Source organism: Bombina bombina, chromosome 1 (genome assembly GCF_027579735.1).
Source record: "Bombina bombina isolate aBomBom1 chromosome 1, aBomBom1.pri, whole genome shotgun sequence".
NCBI lineage: Eukaryota > Metazoa > Chordata > Amphibia > Anura > Bombinatoridae > Bombina > Bombina bombina.
The window spans coordinates 1,575,154,744-1,575,181,340 of NC_069499.1; the positions used below are offsets into that span (position 1 = coordinate 1,575,154,744).

The window sequence follows — 26,597 nt, forward strand, 5'->3', positions numbered from 1 at the left end:
TATTAATACCCAGATTAGGATAAGCCTAACCCATGTACCTTTTATTACCGTTATGAGTAATCTATAGCATAGTGATCTTGCTTTGCGTAGCTGGATCAGTGTAGGATAGAGCCGCCTAGGCGGTAAATGTATCTTGTTGGAATATTAAATTGTCATTCTATATTTAGGTAGTAGATCACAAAAAATTAATTAAAAGCAACAAATAGGGAAGAACGGGGGGACACCACTGACGCGTTTCGCCGTGGTGGCTGTATCAAAGGGCAGTCTCACTCTGTCTTCGTGAGATTTAAATACCCTTCAGTGTTGGCGGATTGGCTGCTGATAGAGGCCTTGGTTGTACCAGCTAAATTGATTGGTGGAGAGAGTGGTTGTGTGGCAAAGATGCATTCTGATTGGTCTATTTGCCGTAATCATTTGTTTGTATTCATATTATAAATATGATTGTTTTCTTATAATTAGCATTATTAATTTGTTTCCAGAATGGTCCTATTATGCCTTTTATAAAGTGATACATACTATGTCATCCAATTTTTTACATATTAATTTTTGAGGTTTCTATCGCTATCCGTTGGTTGTGATTGGCTAAGAATGCTGTCAATATTCCATTGTCCTTCAGTTTTCATTTGCTTAAGTTATCATTGGTTGTTAATTCTATCAGTCATGATGATTGGTTATCAGGTCTATCAATGTTCTAAGTCATTGAGTATGTGTTCGTTGTTCATTGGTTATCGGTTCAATCACTCATAGTCATAGCCTGTCGGATCTATCATTGGTTACTGGATCTGTCAATCATGACAATTCGGTTACAAGTGAGGAAGTGAGTTATAATTGGCCTAAAGGAACTGTCAATCTTATGCGTGTGTCAGATTTCCCAAGCATACGTCATCCTCACTGAGTTCCTCCGGTGTCTAATTTCCACACGCAGCTATTGGTTTTTGGACCTGTCCATCATTATGACATAATAGACCCACTGCATACTTATACTCTTACATCTTACTTGATAGTTATGATTGATAGAAAAACCGTAATTTATATGAATTTTATATAAATTTAAACAATCTACTAGAAACTAAATCACAATATAAGTTTATTCAAATATAAGTCATCTGATCCTGTTTTATCACTTGTTTAGATGATTTTGGTAATTTTGAAACTGTTCGTACAATGATATTTTATTTGCTATTGTATTCTGATGAATAAATTAAATTTGTCACTTGAAACTAAAAACGTGATTTTGTGTATTTTTGTTGTATTATTTTTTAGTATTAATATTTTATTATTGTGTGTGTATGATATATTAGATGATTTTAATGTGAAGTAGGGATAGTAAAAAGTTACTTAGGTGTTGTGATTGTTGTGAGGATTAAGTGCAAAAATGCTGAAATGTGTGAAAGGTGTTGGAATATATGATTGGGCAGGATGAAAATAAAGTGATGGGTGATTGGTATGTGTCCAGAGAGATTAACTAAAGGGGAGTGATGGCCCATTAGGATTTAATCTGTGGAATAGTGGGGAATATAATACTGGTTGGGTGATATGAGTGTGTGGGCTGGGAGTAAGTGAGTGAGTGATAGTCAGTGAATAAAAAATGTTAAAGGAAATTAAATAAGGTGCTGAATAATTTGATAGCAATCAATATTAATATATATTATTATAATGGTGTCCCAAAATAAGTTTGTGTTCAAAAAGGAAAAATAAGATGAACATTGTGATCATATCGATAAATGTTAATATATATGATATATATATATTATAAGAGTGTACATATAGTTCCCTAAAATATATGTCTGTGTTCACAGAAGAAAACATGAGATGAACACTAGACAATATCTGTAATGGCTGATACTAGAGTGATGTGGTGGATAGCTGTTTAATATATTGGATATGATATAAATGGATATATAGTTGTATAATTTAATCCAACAAGATGTTTACTAATGATGGCACCATATAGTTTATGTATCATCTATACATGTCAATTATTTAGGCAAGAATACATAATAATTATTGTTCTCATTTAGACCATTTAGTTTCGGCATGGATAATTGCCAGGATATGTAACTTTTGCCTTCTTTCTTACAAAATGACTAATCTGTCCTTTAAATTCCTGGACCTCCGGTAGCAGATGGATATTTTATCTCCAAGACTATCATTCAAATCTGGATCATTTTGGAGAATATACCAAGATTTTTGTATAATGTGTGTTACATCCTTGATTTGTGAGTTAAAGGTAGTTATTAGCCTTGTTTTGTTATCCATTCTCTTAGGTTTGGGAAATAGGAGATCTTGCCTAGGGGTATGTAGAGCTCTATATTTAGCTTTTTTCAGGCTTCTGTTACTATATCCTCTTGCTTTCAATCTGTTTTCCAGTTCTTTTGCTCTTATTTTGAATATTGATTCTGAGGAGCAATTTCTACGTGTTCTCAGAAATTCACCTATTGGTAGGGAGCTGAGAGTACTTTTGGTGTGAGCACTGCTGTGATGTAGAATAGAATTTGTGGCAGTTTGTTTGCGAAAGAGATCAGTTGTTAAGTTGCCAATTTTTTCTTTGGTTATTTTCAAATCCAGAAAGTTTACCTCCAATTGACTACATTCATATGTTAACTTGACATTGATATTATTATGCTTAAGTATGTTCAAGAACTCATCCAGATCTGGTTTGGATCCTTCCCAGATGAAAAGGATGTCGTCAATATAACGGATCCATAATGGTATTTGTTCCATGTAGATAGCATTAGAGTCTGAGAAAACGGTCTCCTTCTCCCACCATCCTAAAAATAAATTAGCATATGTAGGTGCACATGCTGTGCCCATGGCGGTTCCACGTGTTTGTAAGTAGTAACGGTCATTGAATACAAAGAAGTTATGGTTTAGTATGAATTTGACTAATTCCAGGATGAAGAGATTATGTTTGTGAGACTCAGAAGAGTCTAAATCAAGAAAACGCTTTACTGCCTTTATACCAAAGTCATGCTCAATGCTTGTGTATAGAGACTCAACATCTGCGGTGATTAACCATGTTTCTCTGGCTACTTGAATCCCTTCTAGTTGCTGAAGTACCTCTGTTGTGTCTCTAACATAGGAGGGTAATTCTTCTACAAAGCATCTCAATCTTTTGTCAACGTATACACTGGCTTTCTCAGTTAGACATCCATTTCCTGACACGATGGGTCGGCCCGGAGGATTTTTTATATTTTTGTGTATTTTAGAGATTAAATATAGTGTTGAGATTCTTGGGTTTTTGACTTGTAAAAATTTGAATTCTTTGTTATTTATAGTATGATTATCTTTGGCTATTTCAATCATGGTATCATACTGTCTTTTGTATGTTGCTGATGGATTAAATATTAGTTTTTTATAGCAGTTAACATCATCCAATTGTTTATTGGCCTCACATAGATATTGTTCAACCGGCCAAATAACAATATTTCCACCTTTGTCAGATCCTTTAATTAATACATCATCCCAATCTTCAATTTCTCTAAGTGCTTGATGTTCTTGTGATGAGATATTTGTACCTGTATTTTTAACAGTGAGTGAGTTGATCTCATTACACACTATTTGGTTAAAGGTTTGTATATTGTGGAATTGAGAGATGTTGGGTATGTATTGTGATTTATTCTTGATTAAAGGGACAATCAAGTCCAAAAAAACTTTCATGTTTCAAATAGGGCATGTAATTTTAAACAACTTTCCAATTTACTTTTATCACCAATTTTGCTTTGTTCTTTTGGTATTATTAGTTGAAGCTAGACCTAGGAAGGCTCATATGATAATTTCTAAGCCCTTGAAGGCCTCCTCTAATCACATGCTTTTGTATTTGCTTTTCACAGCAGGGGAGAGCTAGTTCAGGTAAACCCTATAGATAACATTGTGAGCACGCCCGTGGATTGTGGCAGACACTGCACTAATTGGCTAAAATGAAAGTCAATAGATAATAAATAAAATAAAATAAATAAAATGTCATGTGATCAGGGGGCTGTCAGAAGATGATTAGATACAAGTTAATCACAGAGGTAAAAAGTGTATTATTATAACTGTGTTGGTTATGCAAAACTGGGGAATGGGTAATAAAGGGATTATCAAGCTTTTAAAACAACAAGAATTCTGGTGTTGACTGTCCCTTTAAGTCACGCCACTTTTGATTAGTTTGTAAATCAGCACTTTCTTTTAAAAGTTCTTCCAAATCTTTTAGGTTTTGTAATTCATCTTTGGACCATTCTGTGTCAGGGTTATTTCTCATACAATGAATCTTTTTAAGCATTAATTTTCTGACGAATAAATGAATGACTTTTGTTAGTAAAAATGTATCTAGTTTGTTATTAGGACAGAAAGATAAGCCCTTGACTAATACGGATGAATGATGTTCATATAGAACATGATCAGAAAGATTGATTATATTTAGTTGCTCAGTCTGATATGGGAGAAAGGGCTCACTGTTCTTTTCCTCTGTTTGGCACAGTGTTAATATGTGTGTAACTGTACTGTGTAAGGTATATTAACTGTACTGTGCAATGTATATTTATTAGACAGTGTTATTATGTGTGTAACTGTACTGTGTAATGCATATTTATTAGACAGTGTTATTATGTGTGTAACTGTACTGTATAATGTATATTTATTAGATAGTGTTATTGTGAGTGTAACTGTACTGTGTAATGTATATTTATTAGACAGTGTTAATATGAGTGTAACTGTACTGTGTAATGTATATTTATTAGACAGTGTTAATATGAGTGTAACTGTACTGTGCAATGTATATTTATTAGACAGTGTTATTATGAGTGTAACTGTACTGTGCAATGTATATTTATTAGACAGTGTAACTGTACTGTGCAATGTATATTTATTAGACAGTGTTATTATGTGTGTAACTGTACTGTGTAATGTAATGCATATTTATTAGACAGTGTTAATATGAGTGTAACTGTACTCTGTAATGTATATTTATTAGACAGTGTTATTATGAGTGTAACTGTACTGTGTAATGTATATTTATTAGACAGTTATTATGAGTGTAACTGTACTGTGTAATGTATATTTATTAGACAGTGTTATTATGAGTGTAACTGTACTGTGTAATGTATATTTATTAGACAGTGTTAATATGAGTGTAACTGTACTATGTAATGTATATTTATTAGACAGTGTTATTATGAGTGTAACTGTACTGTTTAATGTATATTTATTAGACAGTGTTATGAGTGTAACTGTACTGTTTAATGTATATTTATTAGACAGTGTTATGAGTGTAACTGTACTGCAGTGACGTGCAGTCATAGGAGGCAGGGGAGGCAGCGCCTCCCCTGTCCTATGTGTGTAATTACACTTTATTAATAATTTAAAAACAAAATAATAATAATTTTTAAGTTATAATATTATATATATATTTTTTGTATCCTAATGTACCCCCACCCCAGCCCTCTGAGCCCTCTGCCGCCATGGAAAAAATATACTTAGCAATGCATATTATTAGCCATCCATCAAGATTCCTAGTCTATATTGTGCAATGGAGAGGCTGTGAGCCGTTCCGCTGTCCCTACTTTGCACAATATGGATGTGCTAGAGGAGCATTGCTAAGGACTTCCACCCAGTGGTGCTTAACGCACAGTCCATACAGCTCAATAGAGGCTATGTCTATTGGTAGCCTCCGCCAGAGCCCAGCCAATCAGCACCCGGCTCTCTCTTTCATCATGATCATAGTAGGCGGGGAAGAGAGAGCCGACAGAGAGGCGCGAAGTTCAATAGTGCTTAGGCTCTGAGCCCTAGGAGCAAGCTCTTCCATGATGCACAACATGACACTGAGTGAGTATAACATAAAATGGATTTACATTTTGCACTAGTGAGTCGTGACTAGTTTGGGTAATCTTAATTGTAGGCAGCGAGTGGGACATAATAGGGACTAAAAGCCCTTATCTAGGAAATTGTAGAACTCTCTAGAGACTCTTTTATGCTATTATACACAGACACTGCGGATCCAAGGAAATTCCAGATCTCTCTGCAGACTCTGGATCAGCACCTATCTCTCCCACCTTTACAGCTGCAGAAAACTGTCTGTGACACTAACAGAGCTGTTCTGTGTCAGTCAAGGCTGCTGCAGGAGCTGCTGTTGCGATATAACTCTAAAGCATTTCTATCTCAGTGCTTCTGATCACAGCCCTTTTCAGTGTGTTACAGAAGTGCTGGAAAAGCTGTGATCAGAAGCACTGAGATAAAAATGCTTTACAGTGATATCGCAGCAGCAGCTCCTGCAGCAGCCTTGACTGACACGGAACAGCTCTGTTAGTGTCACAGACAGTTTTGCTTAGGCAGCTGTGTAACCTCTGCATGCCCTGGGTTGGCCTCTGTGTATGCATATCCTATCCTAGCATGATTTCCTATATGAATGGTTGTCTCCTTTTCTTGCAATATGAGTGTTTATTGACTATAAGTGATCTTTCCCACCCTCTTGTATTGCTCAAGGCCTTGTGTTAGATTTCTCCACCCACCTTTAGCACTAAGCCCTGCCTGGCTGGGGGGATTGGCAACTGGGCTGATCGCATCAGTCTCCTGCACATAGACTTTGTATCATGTTCTAACAGCCTGAGGACACCCTGCCTGCCCAGGATATGTCAGCCTCCAGAGAGGGCTAACTGGCTGCTGCTCTGCTAGGGTGAGTTATATACAGGGCCAGTCACAGTAAGAAAGGGTCATAGAGGTTTAATCTGGTGGGTTGTCAACAAAATTGCTTATTTGGGGAGATTTTGTGATTTATTTTTTTTATTTGATTCATACAAATAATTAGGGTTTTAATATAATACTGAAAACATTTTTAAAAGTTTTTGTCTTTATGCTGTGCCAACATAGTAGTAATAAAAGGTGGGAGAGATAGTTCAGTCAGGGCTGGATTTATTACCCTACCTACCAGTAAGTGTGCACAAACAGACAGTACAGGTTCGGGTTGTCTTTAATTGTTTGACATTTTGCTGCTTTCTATGATTTAGTATGCTGCTGTAGCCTGTATGTTAGGAAAGTGTGAGAGAAAGAAAGAGAGAGAATGAGAGTGAGAGAAAGAGAATGAGAGTGAGAGAGAGAATAAGAGTGAGAGAAAGAATGAGAGAGAGAGAGAGAGAGAGAGAGAGAGAGAGAGAGAGAGAGAGAGAGAAAGAGAGAGAGAGTATGAGAGAGAGTGTGAGAGAGAGTGATAAAGAGTGAGAGAGAGTGAGAGAGTGAGAGAGAGAGTGAGAGAGAGAGTGAGAAAGAGTGAGAGAGAGTGAGAAAGAGAGAGAGTGATAAAGAGAGAGTGACAGTGAGAAAGAGTGATAAAAAGCGAGAGAGAGTGTGAGAGAGAGTGATAAAGAGAGAGTGATAAACAGAGAGTGATAAAGAGAGTGATAAAGAGAGAGAGTGATAGAGAGAAAGAGAGTGAGAGAGAAAGAGAGAGAAAGAGAGAGAGTGAGAGAGAGAGTGAGAGAGAGTGATAAAGAGAGAGAGTGAGTGAGAAAGAAGAGTGATAAAGAGAGAGTGAGAGTGAGAAAGAGAGTGATAAAGAGAGAGTGAGAGAGAGAGAGTGATAAAGAGAGAGTGATAAAGAGAGAGTGAGAGAGAGTGAGAGAGAAAGAGAGTGAGAGAGAGTGAGAGAGTGAGAGAGAGAGTGAGAGAGAGAAAGAGAGTGAGAGAGAGAAAAAGAGTGAGAGAGAGAAAGAGAGTGAGAGAGAGAAAGAGAGTGAGAGAGAAAGAGAGAGAGTGAGAGAAAGTGAGAGAGAGAGAGAGAGAGAGAGAGTGAGAGTGAGTGAGAGTGAGTGAGAGAGAGAAAGAGAGAGAGAGAGAGAGAGAAAGCGAGAGAGAGAGTGAGAGAGGAAGAGAGTGAGAGAAGAAGAGAGTGGGTGAGAAAGAGAGTGAGAGAGATATAAATATATATATATATTACTCTACAGTATGTGTGTTTCTCTGGAGACTGCCTCACCTGTCTTTCCTCTCACCGCACGTCACTGCTGTACTGTGTAATGTATATTTGTTAGATAGTGTTAATATGAGTATAACTGTACTGTGTAATATATATTTATTAGACAGTGTTAATATGAGTGTAACTGTACTGTGTAATTTATTGTTATTAGATAGTGTTATTATGAGTGTAACTGTACTTTGTAATGTATATTTATTAGACAGTGTTATTATGAGTGTAACTGTACTGTGTAAGCTATATTTATTAGACAGTGTTATTATGAGTGTAACTGTACTGTGTAATGTATTGTTATTAGACAGTGTTATTATGAGTGTAACTGTACTTTGTAATGTATTTTTATTAGACAGTGTTGTTATGAGTGTAACTGTACTGTGTAGTGTAAATTTATTAGACAGTGTTAATATGAGTGTAACTGTACTGTGTAATGTATATTTATTAGACAGTGTTATTATGAGTGTAACTGTACTATGTAATGTATATTTATTAGACAGTGTTATTATTAGTGTAACTGTACTGTTTAATGTATATTTATTAGACGGTGTTATGAGTGTAACTGTACTGTGTAATGTATATTTATTAGACAGTGTTAATATGAGTTTAACTGTACTGTGTAATGTATTGTTATTAGATAATGTTATTATGAGTGTAACTGTACTTTGTAATGTATATTTATTAGACAGTGTTAATATGAGTGTAACTGTACTATGTAATGTATATTTATTAGACAGTGTTAATATGAGTGTAACTGTACTATGAAATGTATATTTATTAGATAGTGTTATTATGAGTGTAACTGTACTGTGTAATGTATATTTATTAGACAGTGTTAATATGAGTGCAACTGTACCGTGTAATGTATATTTATTAGACGGTGTTAACATGAGTGTTACTGTACTGTGTAATGTATATTTATTAGACGGTGTTAATATGAGTGTAACTGTACAGTGTAATGTATATTTATTAGACAGTTATTATCAGTGTAACTGTACTGTGTAATGTATATTTATTAGACAGTGTTATTATTTGTGAACTGTACTGTGTAGTGTAAATTTATTAGACAGTGTTAATATGAGTGTAACTGTACAGTGTGAGGAGAAAGAGAAGAAATCACTTAGCGCCTACTACTAAATGGACCCTTAGCCTTGATATGTGACCCCTAGTAGTCAGATAAGTTATAAGAAAAATCAGAAAATATCAAAGCGCCAGCGAACCGGCAGGGTTCAGAATGTGAAACCAATTCCTTCACAATATGGGTTAAAACAAATGATTTATTCCAAATCTAAAAACATAAATTCTTGACAATACTTTGAAGATTTAAAACATTCGTATCCAAACTTGATGCATATAATTATATTTATATAAAGAGTGGATTGATTATGAATCCACACAATACTTTATGAAGATAAAAATGCCTTTACAATAATACAACAATAACTGAAACAATCAGTCCTACAGCTTTGTTAAAATTATGGATTCCTTAAGTGTGATAACTTGGAAGCTTCCAAAGGCTGAGTATAAAAAAAATAAAAATAAAATAAAAATAAAAATAACTTGTAAACTATCCTATAGTGGTGTTACCAGCTATATCAATTCGACCGGAAGGATAAGGTATATATCACAAAAAATGTTGGAGTAGAGACCGATCCTCTAGCAGTGCTACCCACTATAGTTATCAGATCAATTCACAGATTGTGCAGAAAAGTGTATGATTCTATAACACTGTTAACTTACATATATGGTTGTGTATTATAGTATTTATTAAACACTTGAACAAGGACCCTTAGGTCATATGTGACAAGAGTGGAACCGATCAACTGTTCCTTTGAAGGATCAGTGACCGTTCTCCGCTAGCGAAGAAGAAAGAGGATGCGTGTTCTATTTTAGCTGATTGTGTGACAGGTCAAATGTGAAAAAACAAATTCAACAAAAGAAAATATATATCGCAGTACAAATTCCAAAATATAAAATTTCGATAGGTGTCAAACGTGTTGTCATAAAGGTCTCAGGTGCAGAAATTGTAATACAAACTAAAAATATATAAAAACTTGTAATACAAAAAAAATATAAAGTGTATCGATAGGTCTCGATATTTAGAAACAAATTACAAATATAATACAAATTATGTGTGTCTTTAAAAGGGTGCTTGAAATCAAAGCTTAATCCAAAAAATGTTCTCCGATTTAAACCTCATATGTCACTAGTGACCAGCATGATTGCAACCGCCATAATGTTTTTTTAAAAATGAAAAAGTAAAAAAGTGTAACCAAAAATCTTTGTTAAAAGTCAGAGTTTAAGTGTTTCCAAGTGTAGGTGATTCCTTTTTTCTGTATTTTATCAGTCTATGTGGGGTATAATTGCCTGCAGTGGGGTTTGGGCTTCAGCGTCAATAGACAATTTGCAGCTCCAGCGTCACCCAGGTTATTAATTCCTTCTGCCAAAAGAAATAATAATAGTGCAGATCGTTTTTCAAATGGATATATAAATTGGAATGCTACTCACCAGTCGACGCGTTTCGGTCCAACATAGACCTTTTTCAAGACTGGTTTAGTGTTAGTCTAAGGGTCTTTAAATACCCCTTCCCAATAATGCCCGTATATTGATCCCGGAATTAGTTTCTTAGTACTTCCGGTTCATATGGCTTATAATGTTAATTGTTTTTATGATCTTATCTACTTGTATTGTGTTTGATCTTACCATAGTTTATAGTGCTGTTTGACACTTTATAAACTTCAATTGTTCATATCGCTTTCAATGTGCTAATCCGATATTTCCCTGATCCTATTGGTTAGCGCTTAGGTCCTTTCTAATTGGCTCAAACTTTGGAGGTGTGTAAGGTGTGTTGAACCTTATTGGTTCATGATTCTGTGTGAGGAGGTATGTACGTTGTGTTAAGCCTTATTGGCTCATGATTCTGTGTATCTGAGGAAAAATAGTTATTTGGAGTTACGGCCCATATCTTTGAAATATGTGTACTAAAATACTATATATTTGTATTCCCAATTTGATTAATATTATAGAGGAAAGATTAGTAACTCTCGAATTGGCTTAATCATGTGTTGCTTTGATTACGCACACTTTGGATGTTATTCTGATGCAGTCGTATGCTATTCGTGGCGTTATATTAATTTCCACCATTCTACTTGGTACTTTAAATGGATCGCTTATGTGTCTTAATTTTTCGATCAGCTTGATGGACTGTGATATTAATGGCTTCTTTGATCTGGTGTTTCGTATTTTCTCTTCCTACGTGTCTATTGCTGTATATTTCTCCTTCTTTGCGTTTTGTAAGTGTTAGGATTGTTAATACCTTCCTACCAAATATGTACAATGTTATTTGGGGACGGGGGGGGGGCATAGATTTACAGCTTTTTGGTTTGTTTATACACGATCATAATTTTTGATTTGTATTGCACTTTGTGATTATTTCTATCAATAATCTTAACCTTTATTAATTCGATTACATTCACTACTATTGAAGAAATTTGATTTCCATTAAGAACCCATTGCCAAAATGAGTATTTTGATAACCAAAATGATGGTTATTTTAACCATTAGATAAAAATTTTTGGAAAATAAAATATGGTTTAGTTGAAGACAATTGAATTCAGGGTTAAAGATTCAATATTTATAGATAAGTTGTCTTAATTTATTTTCCGATTTTTCTAGTTTTTATTCAGGGGATCCGTTTTTCCTCTATTTCTAAAGTAAATGAGGGGATATTTGAATATACATATATATCAGTCTGGGTGTCGTTTTTACCTCTTCTTATATGGACTAGTAGTTATTATTTTCTTATGGACCCTAGGTGTACTGGTCGCAGCCTTGAGTCTAGCTTTCGTTCTCTTTGATATCTATTAGACAGTAGTGGTTTGTAAGGCTCATATTAAGCCCTAAGTCTTTTGTAATTTGTCAGCCTCTTATATGAGCCCTAGCTTTGGTTTCACATTTATGTCATAAAAATTTTTATGTCAAAAAAAATTTTTCTTGGTATTTACGTTCCTATTTATTCCCTTGAATCCCTATTATAGGGATATATTTCATATACTAGATCTATTCTTCTCGCTCTTCATTCCTTCATAAATTGCCTATTTTATCACACCAGGGCCGTAATGTGAGTATTTTCTAATTCCTTTGGGAGGACAGGGTAGTTTTATTAGATTTGCTTGATGAAGATATTCCCAAGTAGTCTTCTATTTTTATGAGGAGATTTTATTAATATGAACTTAGGTTTAGTTCCATACATGATATAGATTAATATGAACTTAGGTTTAGTTCCATACATGATATAGATTATAAGTTTTTTAAACTTCTTAATTGTAGTCTTTGATATTTCTGTGGTAAGAGATACTTTATAATTGTGCTCTCAGATGTAGAGACATTTGTATAGAGTGAGATAAGGATTTCTGTGGTGGGAGATTCTTTATAGTTGTGCTCTCAGAAGTAAAGACATTTACAAAGGATGAGTTAGGAATGCAATCTTCTTATTTTTTGGTTCGGAATAGAGTTGTAATTTTGTCCTTTGTGAGAGATTTTCATAGTTAAAAGGGGAGAATACTGTTGTTCCAGTCAGGTCACCACCAATGATTATATAGAGATCGTTGGGCTTTATTGGGGTATATCCTTAATATATCTTGCCTAGACTTCTTATATGTTAGGATGTTTCGTCTTGTTAGAAAAACAGGATTACCTTTATTTTTCTAATCATGGAATATGGCTAATTTGCCATTTTCATAGCTTGGAAAGGGCTATTCTTCTTTTTCAAATTGTTCCATATTTTTAGTCATGAAGGGGTTGCCATCAAGTTCTTCTCTTTTTACTGGGTGTATAGGTATCTTTGGGGAGGGAGGTGACGTTCAACTATTGTTCTTTCAAGAGATGTATGTCTTTTCTTATTTCGCTGAGTAAATACGTGTGTTTAGAGAGGGGGTGGTATTCATTTTCAGTTCTCTCAAGAGATATATGTCTTCTGTCTTCAGTTGTTATTCAGGAGATGAGACAAGTCTTCCTTATTATTCAACCCCCTTGGATGTAGACAGTCGAGGGAGAATATCCATTTAGATTCTTCAATCAGTAATTGCTTTTCATGGTTGCCACCTCTCCAATTTTTTGGCACCTTCTTTATCCCTATATATTTTAATGCCTTAATATCCCCACAGTGTTTCTCGGAGAAATGTCTATATAGGGCCGTCTCTTTATTCATCTTCTCGATGCATAGAAGGTGTTCCCTTATTCTTTCCCTTAAAGGCCTAGACGTCTGTCCCACGTACTGTAAGGCCACATGGGCATTGTAGTATGTACACAACATTCTGTCCTGACACGAATGAGGTCTTTTATCTTAAAGTTTTCAGAGCTATTGTTGGATTGGAATTCGGCGGTTTTTATACCATTTTTGCATGCCTTGCATGTATGGCAGGGGAAAAAACCCTTACTGTTTTTCCAAATGTATCTTTCACTTCAGATGGTTTTTTCTTTTGTATACTTGGAGCGAGTTTACTTTTTAAGTTTTAGTTCTTCTATATACGAATTTTGGTTTTCGTGGTAGTTTTTCTCCAAGGATCTCGTCGTCCATAAGTATGTTCCAATGTCTGCGAAAGATGTCTTCAATAATTTTACTGTTTTCGCTATATTCAGTAATTAGCGGCACATTTATAGCTTGGTTGTCGCCTATTCTGTCGACCTTGTTTTTATATTAGTCAATTCCTTCCTCTCAATATCTCTGATTTCTTCTATCTTTTGATCTAGAAGTTCCTCCTTATACCCTCTCTCCAGGAATTTGGTTTTTATAGTTTGTGCTTGCTCCTCCCATTTTTGGGGGTCCGAGCAATTCTTCTTCATCCTCAGGAATTGTCCTTTCGGAATATTGTTTTCCAATTCTTGTGGTGACAACTAGTCTGGTGGACGTAGTTGTTACTGTCCACCTTTTTGAAGTATGTTGATGTTTCAATGGCACCTTCCTTCACCTCTATGTTCAGATCTAGGTATGTCAGTGATGTTCGGCTCCACTCGTATGTAAAGTGGAGGTTCGCTTCATTTTGGTTCATAACATTGATGGTGTATTCCAAGGTCTTCTTGAGATCCTTTCCAGATCAGTATGATGTCATCTATGTAACGGCGATAGAGGACCAGGTCCGCGCTCGCTGGGCATGATTCCCAGAAGATTTCCTCCCACTTCGCCATATATAAATTGGCGTAGCTGGGCGCGAACCTGGTCCCCATCGCCGTCCCACATATCTGTCGGTAGAATTGCCATCATTGCAAAAAAGTTATGGTGTAATGTAATAGATGCTGTCCAATATGAAATCACATTGTCTTGATGGTATTTCCTCATCTCTCTCTAGATAGAATTTCACTGCTTTCAGCCCTTCTTCATGGGGTATACTCGTGTATAGAGCCGTCACATCGCATGTGGCCAGAATGAAGTCCTCTTCCCATTCGATGTCTTCAAGAAGATTTATTATTTCTGTAGAATCCCTCAAGTAGGATGGACGTTCTTTCACATATTTTTGTAAGTGGTTGTCCACATACTCAGACAAATTGCTGCTTAATGACCCTATCCCCGATATGATAGGTCTCCCGGGGGGTTTTCAAGATCTTTATGTATTTTCGGAAGATGATATATTATTGGAGTCCTTGGGAATTGTACATTGAATATATTGTACTCTCTGTCATTCAGAATGTTGTCTTCTCTTGCTTCTTTAAGGAGATCCGTCAGTTTCTTTTTGTATATCCGTGGGATTCTCTTTTAGTTTCTGATATGTGTTCTCATCTCCCAGGATTCTCTCCGTCTCATTATTATACTTTGTTCTGTCCATGACCACAATTCCACCGCCCTTATCCGCGGCTTGATGGTGAGATTTTGGTTCTGTTCCAGTTGTTTTATTATTTTGAATTGCTTCCCAGATAGATTTTTCTTTCTCAAATTTAGCTTTTTTGGATCAAGATCCCGTATTTCTCGGCAGACCACTGTCTCAAATGTTTCTAGTGTTGTCCCCTTATGGCTTATGGGGTAGAAAGTCGATTTCGGCTTTAAATTGGTGTGTTTATAACCGTCATCTTGCGACATCGAGTTGTATTCCTTATAACCAGTACTGTCCTCTCAAGAGAAGATTTCAGAAAGAATCTTTTCAGAGTCAGCTTTCTGATGAACTCTTTAGTGTTCACAAAAGTAGTGAACTTATCCAGACTTCTAGAGGGTGCAATGACAACCCTAGTTTCAGAATGGATTTCTCCTCCTTATTTAATTGATAAGAACTTAGATTGAATATCCCCTCATTGTTCGTTTTTCTTCTGCTTCATCATGTTTTCATTTTTGTTTGTTCTTTTTTATTTTGATGCCTCCCCTTTTTCCTCTGTGGGTTTTGTTTTTGCCCTGGATATGGGTTGGTGCCCTTTCCCTTCTTTGTGATTTAGATGATTCACCTCTAAAAAAGATGAAGAAGTGAGGTATTTTAGATTTGGCAATGCTAGATTTCCAGTTCCAATCTCCATCCTAGTTTGTCCTTCAGGCCTTTCATCCCTCTTTGTTTCATTTTGTCTCATATTCTCAGGTTCTTCCCTTGATCTCTTTTGTTCCTTTTTATGTCCTGGTGTACCATACACGTCTCTTTTTTCATAGTTGTAATTTCGGTCAGAGACTCCTCTCTTTCCTCATTCCGTCTTTGTTGAAAATGTCCCTTTCTTGGTACTTCTGTCTATCTTGGATTTTTCGATTCGTCCAGTCTCTCTCGGAGTTATTCCAATTGTTCCAATTGCTATGATATTCCTCCTTGTATGTTCGAAATTCGTTCTCTTTCTCTTCTATGTTCATAATTCCGTTCTCTTTCTTTCTATCTCCATATGGGTTCATTGATATCCCCTTCTTTCTCTCCTTTCCTCAAATGGTAATTGTTCCTTCTTGAGTGGATATGGCTCTTCATAATAGTAATCTCTCCTCCTTGGGCTATTGTACGGTCCTTCATACATCCTTCTATTATATCTATTATCAGTATGGTAACCTCCAAAGTTTCTATGTCCATGATCATACTGTCGGCTCCTTATTCACGTCTTTGGTCACTGTGACTAAATCTTCGTTCTTTATTTGTTTTCTTTATAGTTGTCTATCATATAGGGGGGTATGTTGTTGTATCTCAGAGTATTTCAAATTGGATTTCTCTTTGGGCGTTCTTTTATGTGTAACAGCTGTCCATACCTTAGATTCGTTATCGTCATCACCATTAGGTGCATTTTCCTCATTCTCTTTAGTTTGCAAATTTTCCTCATCCTTTTCTTTTCTATTTCCCTAATCAGTTTTTTAGTTTTCTTTTTAATAATATCCTCCTTTATTTTACTCACTTTCTTAACTAGAGACTCTTTCTTTTCTGTTATCTCCTCGCCTTCTGGCCCCGATTTTCCAATTTAAATGATTAATTCATTATCTTTTATTTCTGAGTCTATCTCATGACTTGTGTTTCCCTATATTCTATAATCAGTTGTATTAGTTTTTTTGAAGTCTCTATCAATACTTCCTTCCACTTTTCTGTTATAGTGTCTGAAAGTGGGAATGCGCAATCTTTGTATATTAACAGACCCTTTGGGACAATCCCCAATTCCAAACATTTTTTGAGGAATGATATTTCCCCTTTGTATTTTACTTCAGAATAAGTAGTTTTTCTAGTTCCCTGAAGATTAACTGTATATCTAAAGTTTCTTCCTCTTCCTCAATTTGTTGATTCTCCCTTTCTATATTGTCAATAGTGATATTAATAGGTTGTCTCAAACTTTGAAAAGACTCCATATTTATCTTATATTCAATTCTCAGTAGTGGCTGCTCAGTGGCCTAGGATACAATTGTACAAAGAGAAGAAATCACTTAGCGCCTACTACTAATGGACCCTTAGCTTGATATGACCCCTAGTGGTCAGATAAGTTATAAAAAAATCAGAAAATATCAAAGCGCCAGCGAACCGGCAGGGTTCAGAATGTGAAACCAATTCCTTCACAATTGGGTTAAAACAAATGATTTATTCCAAATCTAAAAACATAAATTCTTGACAATACTTTGAAGATTTAAAACATTCGTATCCAAACTTGATGCATATAATTATATTTATATAAAGAGTGGATTGATTATGAATCCACACAATACTTTATGAAGATAAAAATGCCTTTACAATAATACAACAATAACTGAAACAATCAGTCCTACAGCTTTGTTAAAATTATGGATTCCTTAAGTGTGATAACTTGGAAGCTTCCAAAGGCTGAGTATAAAAAATATAAATAAAATAAAAATAAAAATAACTTGTAAACTATCCTATAGTGGTGTTACCAGCTATATCAATTCGACCGGAAGGATAAGGTATATATCACAAAAAATGTTGGAGTAGAGACCGATCCTCTAGCAGTGCTACCCACTATAGTTATCAGATCAATTCACAGATTATGCAGAAAAGTGTATGATTCTATAACACTGTTAACTTTCATATATGAGCCTTACAAACCACTACTGTCTAATAGATATCAAAGAGAACGAAAGCTAGACTCAAGGCTGCGACCAGTACACCTAGGGTCCATAAGAAAATAATAACTACTAGTCCATATAAGAAGAGGTAAAAACGACACCCAGACTGATATATATGTATATTCAAATATCCCCTCATTTACTTTAGAAATAGAGGAAAAACGGATCCCCTGAATAAAAACTAGAAAAATCGGAAAATAAATTAAGACAACTTATCTATAAATATTGAATCTTTAACCCTGAATTCAATTGTCTTCAACTAAACCATATTTTACTTTTCCAAAAAATTTTATCTAATGGTTAAAATAACCATCATTTTGGTTATCAAAATACTCATTTTGGCAATGGGTTCTTAATAGAAATCAAATTTCTTCAATAGTAGTGAATGTAATCGAATTAATAAAGGTTAAGATTATTGATAGAAATAATCACAAAGTGCAATACAAATCAAAAATTATGATCGTGTATAAACAAACCAAAAAGCTGTAAATCTATGCCCCCCCCCCCCCTCCCCAAATAACATTGTACATATTTGGTAGGAAGGTATTAACAATCCTAACACTTACAAAACGCAAAGAAGGAGAAATATACAGCAATAGACACGTAGGAAGAGAAAATACGAAACACCAGATCAAAGAAGCCATTAATATCACAGTCCATCAAGCTGATCGAAAAATTAGGACACATAAGCGATCCATTTAAAGTACCAAGTAGAATGGTGGAAATTAATATAACACCACGAATAGCATACGACTGCATCAGAATAACATCCAAAGTGTGCGTAATCAAAGCAACACATGACTAAGCCAATTCGAGAGTTACTAATCTTTCCTCTATAATATTAATCAAATTGGGAATACAAATATATAGTATTTTAATACACATATTTCAAAGATATGGGCCGTAACTCCAAATAACTATTTTTCCTCAGATACACAGAATCATGAGCCAATAAGGCTTAACACAACGTACATACCTCCTCACACAGAATCATGAACCAATAAGGTTCAACACACCTTACACACCTCCAAAGTTTGAGCCAATTAGAAAGGACCTAAGCGCTAACCAATAGGATCAGGGAAATATCGGATTAGCACATTGAAAGCGATATGAACAATTGAAGTTTATAAAGTGTCAAACAGCACTATAAACTATGGTAAGATCAAACACAATACAAGTAGATAAGATCGTAAAAACAATTAACATTATAAGCCATATGAACCGGAAGTACTAAGAAACTAATTCCGGGATCAATATACGGGCATTATTGGGAAGGGGTATTTAAAGACCCTTAGACTAACACTAAACCAGTCTTGAAAAAGGTCTATGTTGGACCGAAACGCGTCGACTGGTGAGTAGCATTCCAATTTATATATCCATTTGAAAAACGATCTGCACTATTATTATTTCTTTTGGCAGAAGGAATTAATAACCTGGGTGACGCTGGAGCTGCAAATTGTCTATTGACGCTGAAGCCCAAACCCCACTGCAGGCAATTATACCCCACATAGACTGATAAAATACAGAAAAAAGGAATCACCTACACTTGGAAACACTTAAACTCTGACTTTTAACGAAGATTTTTGGTTACACTTTTTTACTTTTTCATTTTTAAAAAAACATTATGGCGGTTGCAATCATGCTGGTCACTAGTGACATATGAGGTTTAAATCGGAGAACATTTTTTGGATTAAGCTTTGATTTCAAGCACCCTTTTAAAGACACACATAATTTGTATTATATTTGTAATTTGTTTCTAAATATCGAGACCTATCGATACACTTTATATTTTTTTTGTATTACAAGTTTTTATATATTTTTAGTTTGTATTACAATTTCTGCACCTGAGACCTTTATGACAACACGTTTGACACCTATTGAAATTTATATTTTGGAATTTGTACTGCGATATATATTTTCTTTTGTTGAATTTGTTTTTTCACATTTGACCTGTCACACAATCAGCTAAAATAGAACACGCATCCTCTTTCTTCTTCGCTAGCGGAGAACGGTCACTGATCCTTCAAAGGAACAGTTGATCGGTTCCACTCTTGTCACATATGACCTAAGGGTCCTTGTTCAAGTGTTTAATAAATACTGTAATACACAACCATATATGTAAGTTAACAGTGTTATAGAATCATACACTTTTCTGCACAATCTGTGAATTGATCTGATAACTATAGTGGGTAGCACTGCTAGAGGATCGGTCTCTACTCCAACATTTTTTGTGATATATACCTTATCCTTCCGGTCGAATTGATATAGCTGGTAACACCACTATAGGATAGTTTACAAGTTATTTTTATTTTTATTTTATTTTATTATTTTTTATACTCAGCCTTTGGAAGCTTCCAAGTTATCACACTTAAGGAATCCATAATTTTAACAAAGCTGTAGGACTGATTGTTTCAGTTATTGTTGTATTATTGTAAAGGCATTTTTATCTTCATAAAGTATTGTGTGGATTCATAATCAATCCACTCTTTATATAAATATAATTATATGCATCAAGTTTGGATACGAATGTTTTAAATCTTCAAAGTATTGTCAAGAATTTATGTTTTTAGATTTGGAATAAATCATTTGTTTTAACCCACATTGTGAAGGAATTGGTTTCACATTCTGAACCCTGCCGGTTCGCTGGCGCTTTGATATTTTCTGATTTTTCTTGTAACTGTACAGTGTAATGTATATTTATTAGACAGTTATTATCAGTGTAACTGTACTGTGTAGTGTAAATTTATTAGACAGTGTTAATATGAGTGTAACTGTACTGTGTAATGCATTTTTTATGTGTTTTGGGCAACATTTTTGTTTTGCAAAACAGTTAACCAGAGCTCTTCAGACTTTAAATTTGTAATATGAGCGGCAAACCCGATGCCCGCAGACAGCCACAATAAACCCCTTTTCACTTTTGCGTAACTGTTAACTTGCACCTGTAGGGACTTTTCCTTCAAAATCACGTGACCAGATTCATGGAGAAACCCTGCCATTAGTGGCTACTTTAAGCAATGTCAAAATGCTAATTTTTAGTGGGAATTAGTTTTACCCCCCCCAATTAGGCTACTTAATTTTATGCTTACTTTGCATATTTTTTTATTCAAGCACTGCACTGTTTTAATGTCCCTTTAAATAAGGTATAGGGTAGTGAGAGACAGAACTCCCACACCATATCAGTCCCACAAAATGTGGTATAGTTAGAAGCTCTGCAAGGTTTTATTCATGGATATGCAAATTCCCAAATCTATGTACTCCTACTTGTATTTCAAATACCCTTCACATATCCCTGCTATGTCCCTTTAAAAAAAGACAGACTGTTCTGGCAACTAAAGGGTTAAACTACTTTTTTTCCCCTTTTTTTTCTACTTTTGCCCTCGGCAGGATTTCTAGATAAGAAATCTCTCGTTGGTTGCTCTTTTGTGTCACAACACTGGCGCTATCTGGTGAACGATCTCCAGCAGGACTTAGACGCAGAACGGCTAGTCCAGAACGAAGCCATGATTCTTCAGGTAGGTACCTTGGTGAACATAGGCCCAGTCACAGTCTATAGGATTTTGTCACTAGAGAATGTTGTATGTGACATGGGTGATTTGTTTTTGTTTGTTTGCTTCTCTTTTTTCTGAGCCATTCCAATCCATCTCAAAAGCCACTACCGCAATCAATTAAACATGTTGTATAACATGTTCGACGCAACAAGAAAATCTTATTTGAAATTATTTATAAATAGAGTATTGGGTTTTCAATAAATTATCTCAATGGGAAATGAAAACATGACAGCTAATTACCGAGCAACAAAATGATACCACTGGGCACTTACAGTTGAAAATTAATCATTGTTAAGGAGCGGTCACATTGTTTCTATTTTTCATAGCATCCCTTAATATAGACATTCTGGGGCCTAGTAATCAAGCCGTCAACCTCAAATACGCTGGAATTCCGCAGCTTATTTGTGGCGAGGCTGATTCGCCTTAGTTATCAAAGGCTAGAGACCGGCAAAAGTAGAATTTTGTGACGTAAGCCTCGATCCGCCGGACTCAGTCCGACACAGATCGATTCTTACGTCACTCCAGATGTTCCGCACACAAGTGTGGCACAATCTGACTACTTTTGCTAGTTATCAAAAAACTAGCAGGTACGCTCGGCACCAGCGTACCTGGTTTTCAATCCGCCGCCCTGGAGGCGGCGGATCCCATAGGAATCAATGGGAGTCTGACCATAGCGAAAGTACAAGTTTGCTGCTGCCAGACATCCCATTGATTTCTATGGGAGCTGTCTACACCTAACACCCTAACATGTACCCCGAGTCTAAACACCCCTAAGCTGTCCCCCCCTACACCGCCGCAACTAAATAAAGTTATTACCCCCTAAACCGACGCTCCCGGAGCCCACCGCAAGCTACTCTATACATATTAACCCCTAAACCGCCGCTCCCTGACCCCGCCGCAACTATAATAAATGTATTAACCCCTAAACCGCTGCTCCCGGACACCGCCGCAACCTACATTATACCTAGTAACCCCTATCCTGCCTCCCCTATACCGCCGCCCTCTATAATAAAGTTATTAACCCCTATCCTGCTGATCCCGCACCTCGCCGCAACTAAATAAATAGTTTAACCCCTAAACCGCCGCTCCCGGACCCTGCCACAACCTATATTAAATTTATTAACCCCTATCCTGCCCCCCACTACACCGCCGCCACTGTAATAAATTTATTAACCTCTAAACCTAAGTCTAACACTAACCCTAACACCCCCCTAACTTAAATATTAATTAAATAAATCTAAATAATATTTCTATTATTAACTAAATTAATCCTATTTAAAACTAAATAGGATCAGCCAATAGAATGCGAGCTCAATCTGATTGGCTGATTTTTCCTACCTTAATTCCGATTGGCTGGTAGAATCCTATCAGCCAATCGGAATTGAAGGGACGCCTTGGATGACGTCCCTTAAAGGAGCCTTCATTCGTCGGTAGTCCGTCGGGAAAGAAGGATGTTCCGCGTCGGCGGGATAAAGATAGAAGATTGAAGACCCCGCTTGGAAGATGACATCGCCCGGATAGAAGACTTCTTCAGCGCCGCTTGGAAGATGACATCGCCCGGATGGAAGACTTCTTCAGCGCCGACTGGAGGATCACTTCATCGGATGGAAGATTTCTTCAGCGCCCCTTGGAGGATAACTTTTGCCGCTCCGGATCTCCTCTTCGGTTCCATCGCTGCTCGGCTGAGTGAAGACGACTCAAGGTAGGATGATCTTCAGGGGATTAGTGTAAGGTTATTTTAAGGGGGGTTTGGGTTAGATTAGGGGTATGTGGGTGGTGGGTTTTAATGTTGGGGGGGTTGTATTTTTCTTTTACAGGCAAAAGAGCTGAATTATTTGGGGCATGCCCCACGAAAGGCCCTTTTAAGGGCTGGTAAGGTAAAAGAGCTTTGAACTTTTTTCATTTAGAATAGAGTAGGGCATTTTTTTATTTTGGGGGGCTTTGTTATTTTATTAGGGGGCTTAGATTAGGTGTAAGTAGCTTAAAATTGTTGTAATATTTTAAAAATGTTTGTAACTTATTTTTTTTATTATTTGTAACTTAGCTTTTTTTATTTTTTGTACTTTAGTTAGTTTATGTAATTGTATTTAATTGTAGTTATTTGTAGTTAATTTATTTAATTAATTTAATGATAGTGTAGTGTTAGGTTTAATTGTAACTTAAATAAAAAGAGAGAAGCGCTCAACCTGGAAACGAACAATAGCATAATAGCTTGTTCTATGGCTAGTTACCACCCAAGAAGCAGCCTCTTTTTGCTCAACATGTGCCTTTCACAGAGAAAAACTTTCCTGAAGCATATCAGTCTGATCCTGACTTCACAGTACAGTCCAGCCCCGAAATACCAGGCAATCCCTCTCTGAACGAGAGAAACAGCAAAACCCCAGACGTACGTTTCAGCCTATTGTGGGCCTCGTCAGTGAGGTGCAGCCATATCCCTCTAGGCACACTGAGCAACGGGTCCACGTCTGGATTCCCGCATCACACTTAGGGAGACTTCCCAAAATGTCATAATTTGCATAAATAAAAAGAGAGAAGCGCTCAACCTGGAAACGAACAATAGCATAATAGCTTGTTCTATGGCTAGTTACCACCCAAGAAGCAGCCTCTTTTTGCTCAACATGTGCCTTTCACAGAGAAAAACTTTCCTGAAGCATATCAGTCTGATCCTGACTTCACAGTACAGTCCAGCCCCGAAATACCAGGCAATCCCTCTCTGAACGAGAGAAACAGCAAAACCCCAGACGTACGTTTCAGCCTATTGTGGGCCTCGTCAGTGAGGTGCAGCCATATCCCTCTAGGCACACTGAGCAACGGGTCCACGTCTGGATTCCCGCATCACACTTAGGGAGACTTCCCAAAATGTCATAATTTGCATAAATAAAAAGAGAGAAGCGCTCAACCTGGAAACGAACAATAGCATAATAGCTTGTTCTATGGCTAGTTACCACCCAAGAAGCAGCCTCTTTTTGCTCAACATGTGCCTTTCACAGAGAAAAACTTTCCTGAAGCATATCAGTCTGATCCTGACTTCACAGTACAGTCCAGCCCCGAAATACCAGGCAATCCCTCTCTGAACGAGAGAAACAGCAAAACCCCAGACGTACGTTTCAGCCTATTGTGGGCCTCGTCAGTGAGGTGCAGCCATATCCCTCTAGGCACACTGAGCAACGGGTCCACGTCTGGATTCCCGCATCACACTTAGGGAGACTTCCCAAAATGTCATAATTTGCATAAATAAAAAGAGAGAAGCGCTCAACCTGGAAACGAACAATAGCATAATAGCTTGTTCTATGGCTAGTTACCACCCAAGAAGCAGCCTCTTTTTGCTCAACATGTGCCTTTCACAGAGAAAAACTTTCCTGAAGCATATCAGTCTGATCCTGACTTCACAGTACAGTCCAGCCCCGAAATACCAGGCAATCCCTCTCTGAACGAGAGAAACAGCAAAACCCCAGACGTACGTTTCAGCCTATTGTGGGCCTCGTCAGTGAGACGAAACGATCGTCTGGGGTTGTCATGTTCCTTGTTCAGAGGAGAATTGCCTGGTATTTCGGGGCTGGACTGACCTTACTTGGCGGGATCAGACTGATATACTTCAGGAAAGTTTTCTTCTGTGAAAAGCACACTGGTCTAAAAGAGGCTGCTTCCGGGTGGTAAATCGCCATAGAACAAGCCACTGAGCTGTTGTTCGTTCCTGGTAGAGCGCTTCTCTCTTTGTATGCAAATTATTATGACCCTGGGGAAGTCTCCCTATGGGTGATGGGGGAAACCAGACGTGGACTCCTTGCCCAGTGTGCTTAGAGGAATGTGGCTGCACCTCACTGACGAGGCCCATAGAAGGCCGAAACGATCGTCTGGGGTTGTCATGTTCCTTGTTCAGAGGAGAATTGCCTGGTATTTCGGGGCTGGACTGACCTTACTTGGCGGGATCAGACTGATATACTTCAGGAAAGTTTTCTTCTGTGAAAAGCACACTGGTCTAAAAGAGGCTGCTTCCGGGTGGTAAATCGCCATAGAACAAGCCACTGAGCTGTTGTTCGTTCCTGGTAGAGCGCTTCTCTCTTTGTATGCAAATTATTATGACCCTGGGGAAGTCTCCCTATGGGTGATGGGGGAAACCAGACGAGGACTCCTTGCCCAGTGTGCTTAGAGGAATGTGGCTGCACCTCACTGACGAGGCCCATAGAAGGCCGAAACGATCGTCTGGGGTTGTCATGTTCCTTGTTCAGAGGAGAATTGCCTGGTATTTCGGGGCTGGACTGACCTTACTTGGCGGGATCAGACTGATATACTTCAGGAAAGTTTTCTTCTGTGAAAAGCACACTGGTCTAAAAGAGGCTGCTTCCGGGTTGTAAATCGCCATAGAACAAGCCACTGAGCTGTTGTTCGTTCCTGGTAGAGCGCTTCTCTCTTTGTATGCAAATTATTATGACCCTGGGGAAGTCTCCCTATGGGTGATGGGGGAAACCAGACGTGGACTCCTTGCCCAGTGTGCTTAGAGGAATGTGGCTGCACCTCACTGACGAGGCCCATAGAAGGCCGAAACGATCGTCTGGGGTTGTCATGTTCCTTGTTCAGAGGAGAATTGCCTGGTATTTCGGGGCTGGACTGACCTTACTTGGCGGGATCAGACTGATATACTTCAGGAAAGTTTTCTTCTGTGAAAAGCACACTGGTCTAAAAGAGGCTGCTTCCGGGTGGTAAATCGCCATAGAACAAGCCACTGAGCTGTTGTTCGTTCCTGGTAGAGCGCTTCTCTCTTTGTATGCAAATTATTATGACCCTGGGGAAGTCTCCCTATGGGTGATGGGGGAAACCAGACGTGGACTCCTTGCCCAGTGTGCTTAGAGGAATGTGGCTGCACCTCACTGACGAGGCCCATAGAAGGCCGAAACGATCGTCTGGGGTTGTCATGTTCCTTGTTCAGAGGAGAATTGCCTGGTATTTCGGGGCTGGACTGACCTTACTTGGCGGGATCAGACTGATATACTTCAGGAAAGTTTTCTTCTGTGAAAAGCACACTGGTCTAAAAGAGGCTGCTTCCGGGTGGTAAATCGCCATAGAACAAGCCACTGAGCTGTTGTTCGTTCCTGGTAGAGCGCTTCTCTCTTTGTATGTTAATTGTAACTTAGGTTAGGATTTATTTTACAGGTAATTTTGTATTTCATTTAGCTAGGTAGTTATTAAATAGTTAATAACTATTTAATAACTATTCTAACTAGCTAAAATAAATACAAAGTTACCTGTAAAATAAATATAAATCCTAAGATAGCTACAATGTAATTATTAATTATATTGTAGCTATCTTAGGGTTTATTTTACAGGTAAGTATTTAGTTTTAAATAGGAATCATTTATTTAATGATAGTGTAGTGTTAGGTGTAATTGTAACTTAGGTTAGTTTTTATTTTACAGGTAAATTTCTCTTTATTTTAGCTAGGTAAGCTATTAAATAGTTAATAACTATTTAATAGCTATTGTACCTAGTTAAAATAAATTGAAAGTTACCTGTAAAATAAAAATAAATCCTAAGATAGCTACAATATAATTATTATTTATATTGTAGCTATATTAGGGTTTATTTTAAAGGTAAGTATTTAGTTTTA

At 37.0% G+C, this 26,597-nt stretch overlaps 1 protein-coding gene across 1 annotated transcript in view; it reads left to right on the plus strand.

Annotated features, from left to right (window-relative positions):
• The window catches only part of FBXW10B (F-box and WD repeat domain containing 10B), a 161,963-nt gene that overhangs the window by 40,266 nt on the left and 95,100 nt on the right, over positions 1-26,597 (plus strand). The window contains 2 exon segments of the mRNA XM_053696877.1: positions 3,230-3,237; positions 20,829-20,956. Of these exon segments, the coding sequence (XP_053552852.1) occupies positions 3,230-3,237; positions 20,829-20,956 (136 nt within the window).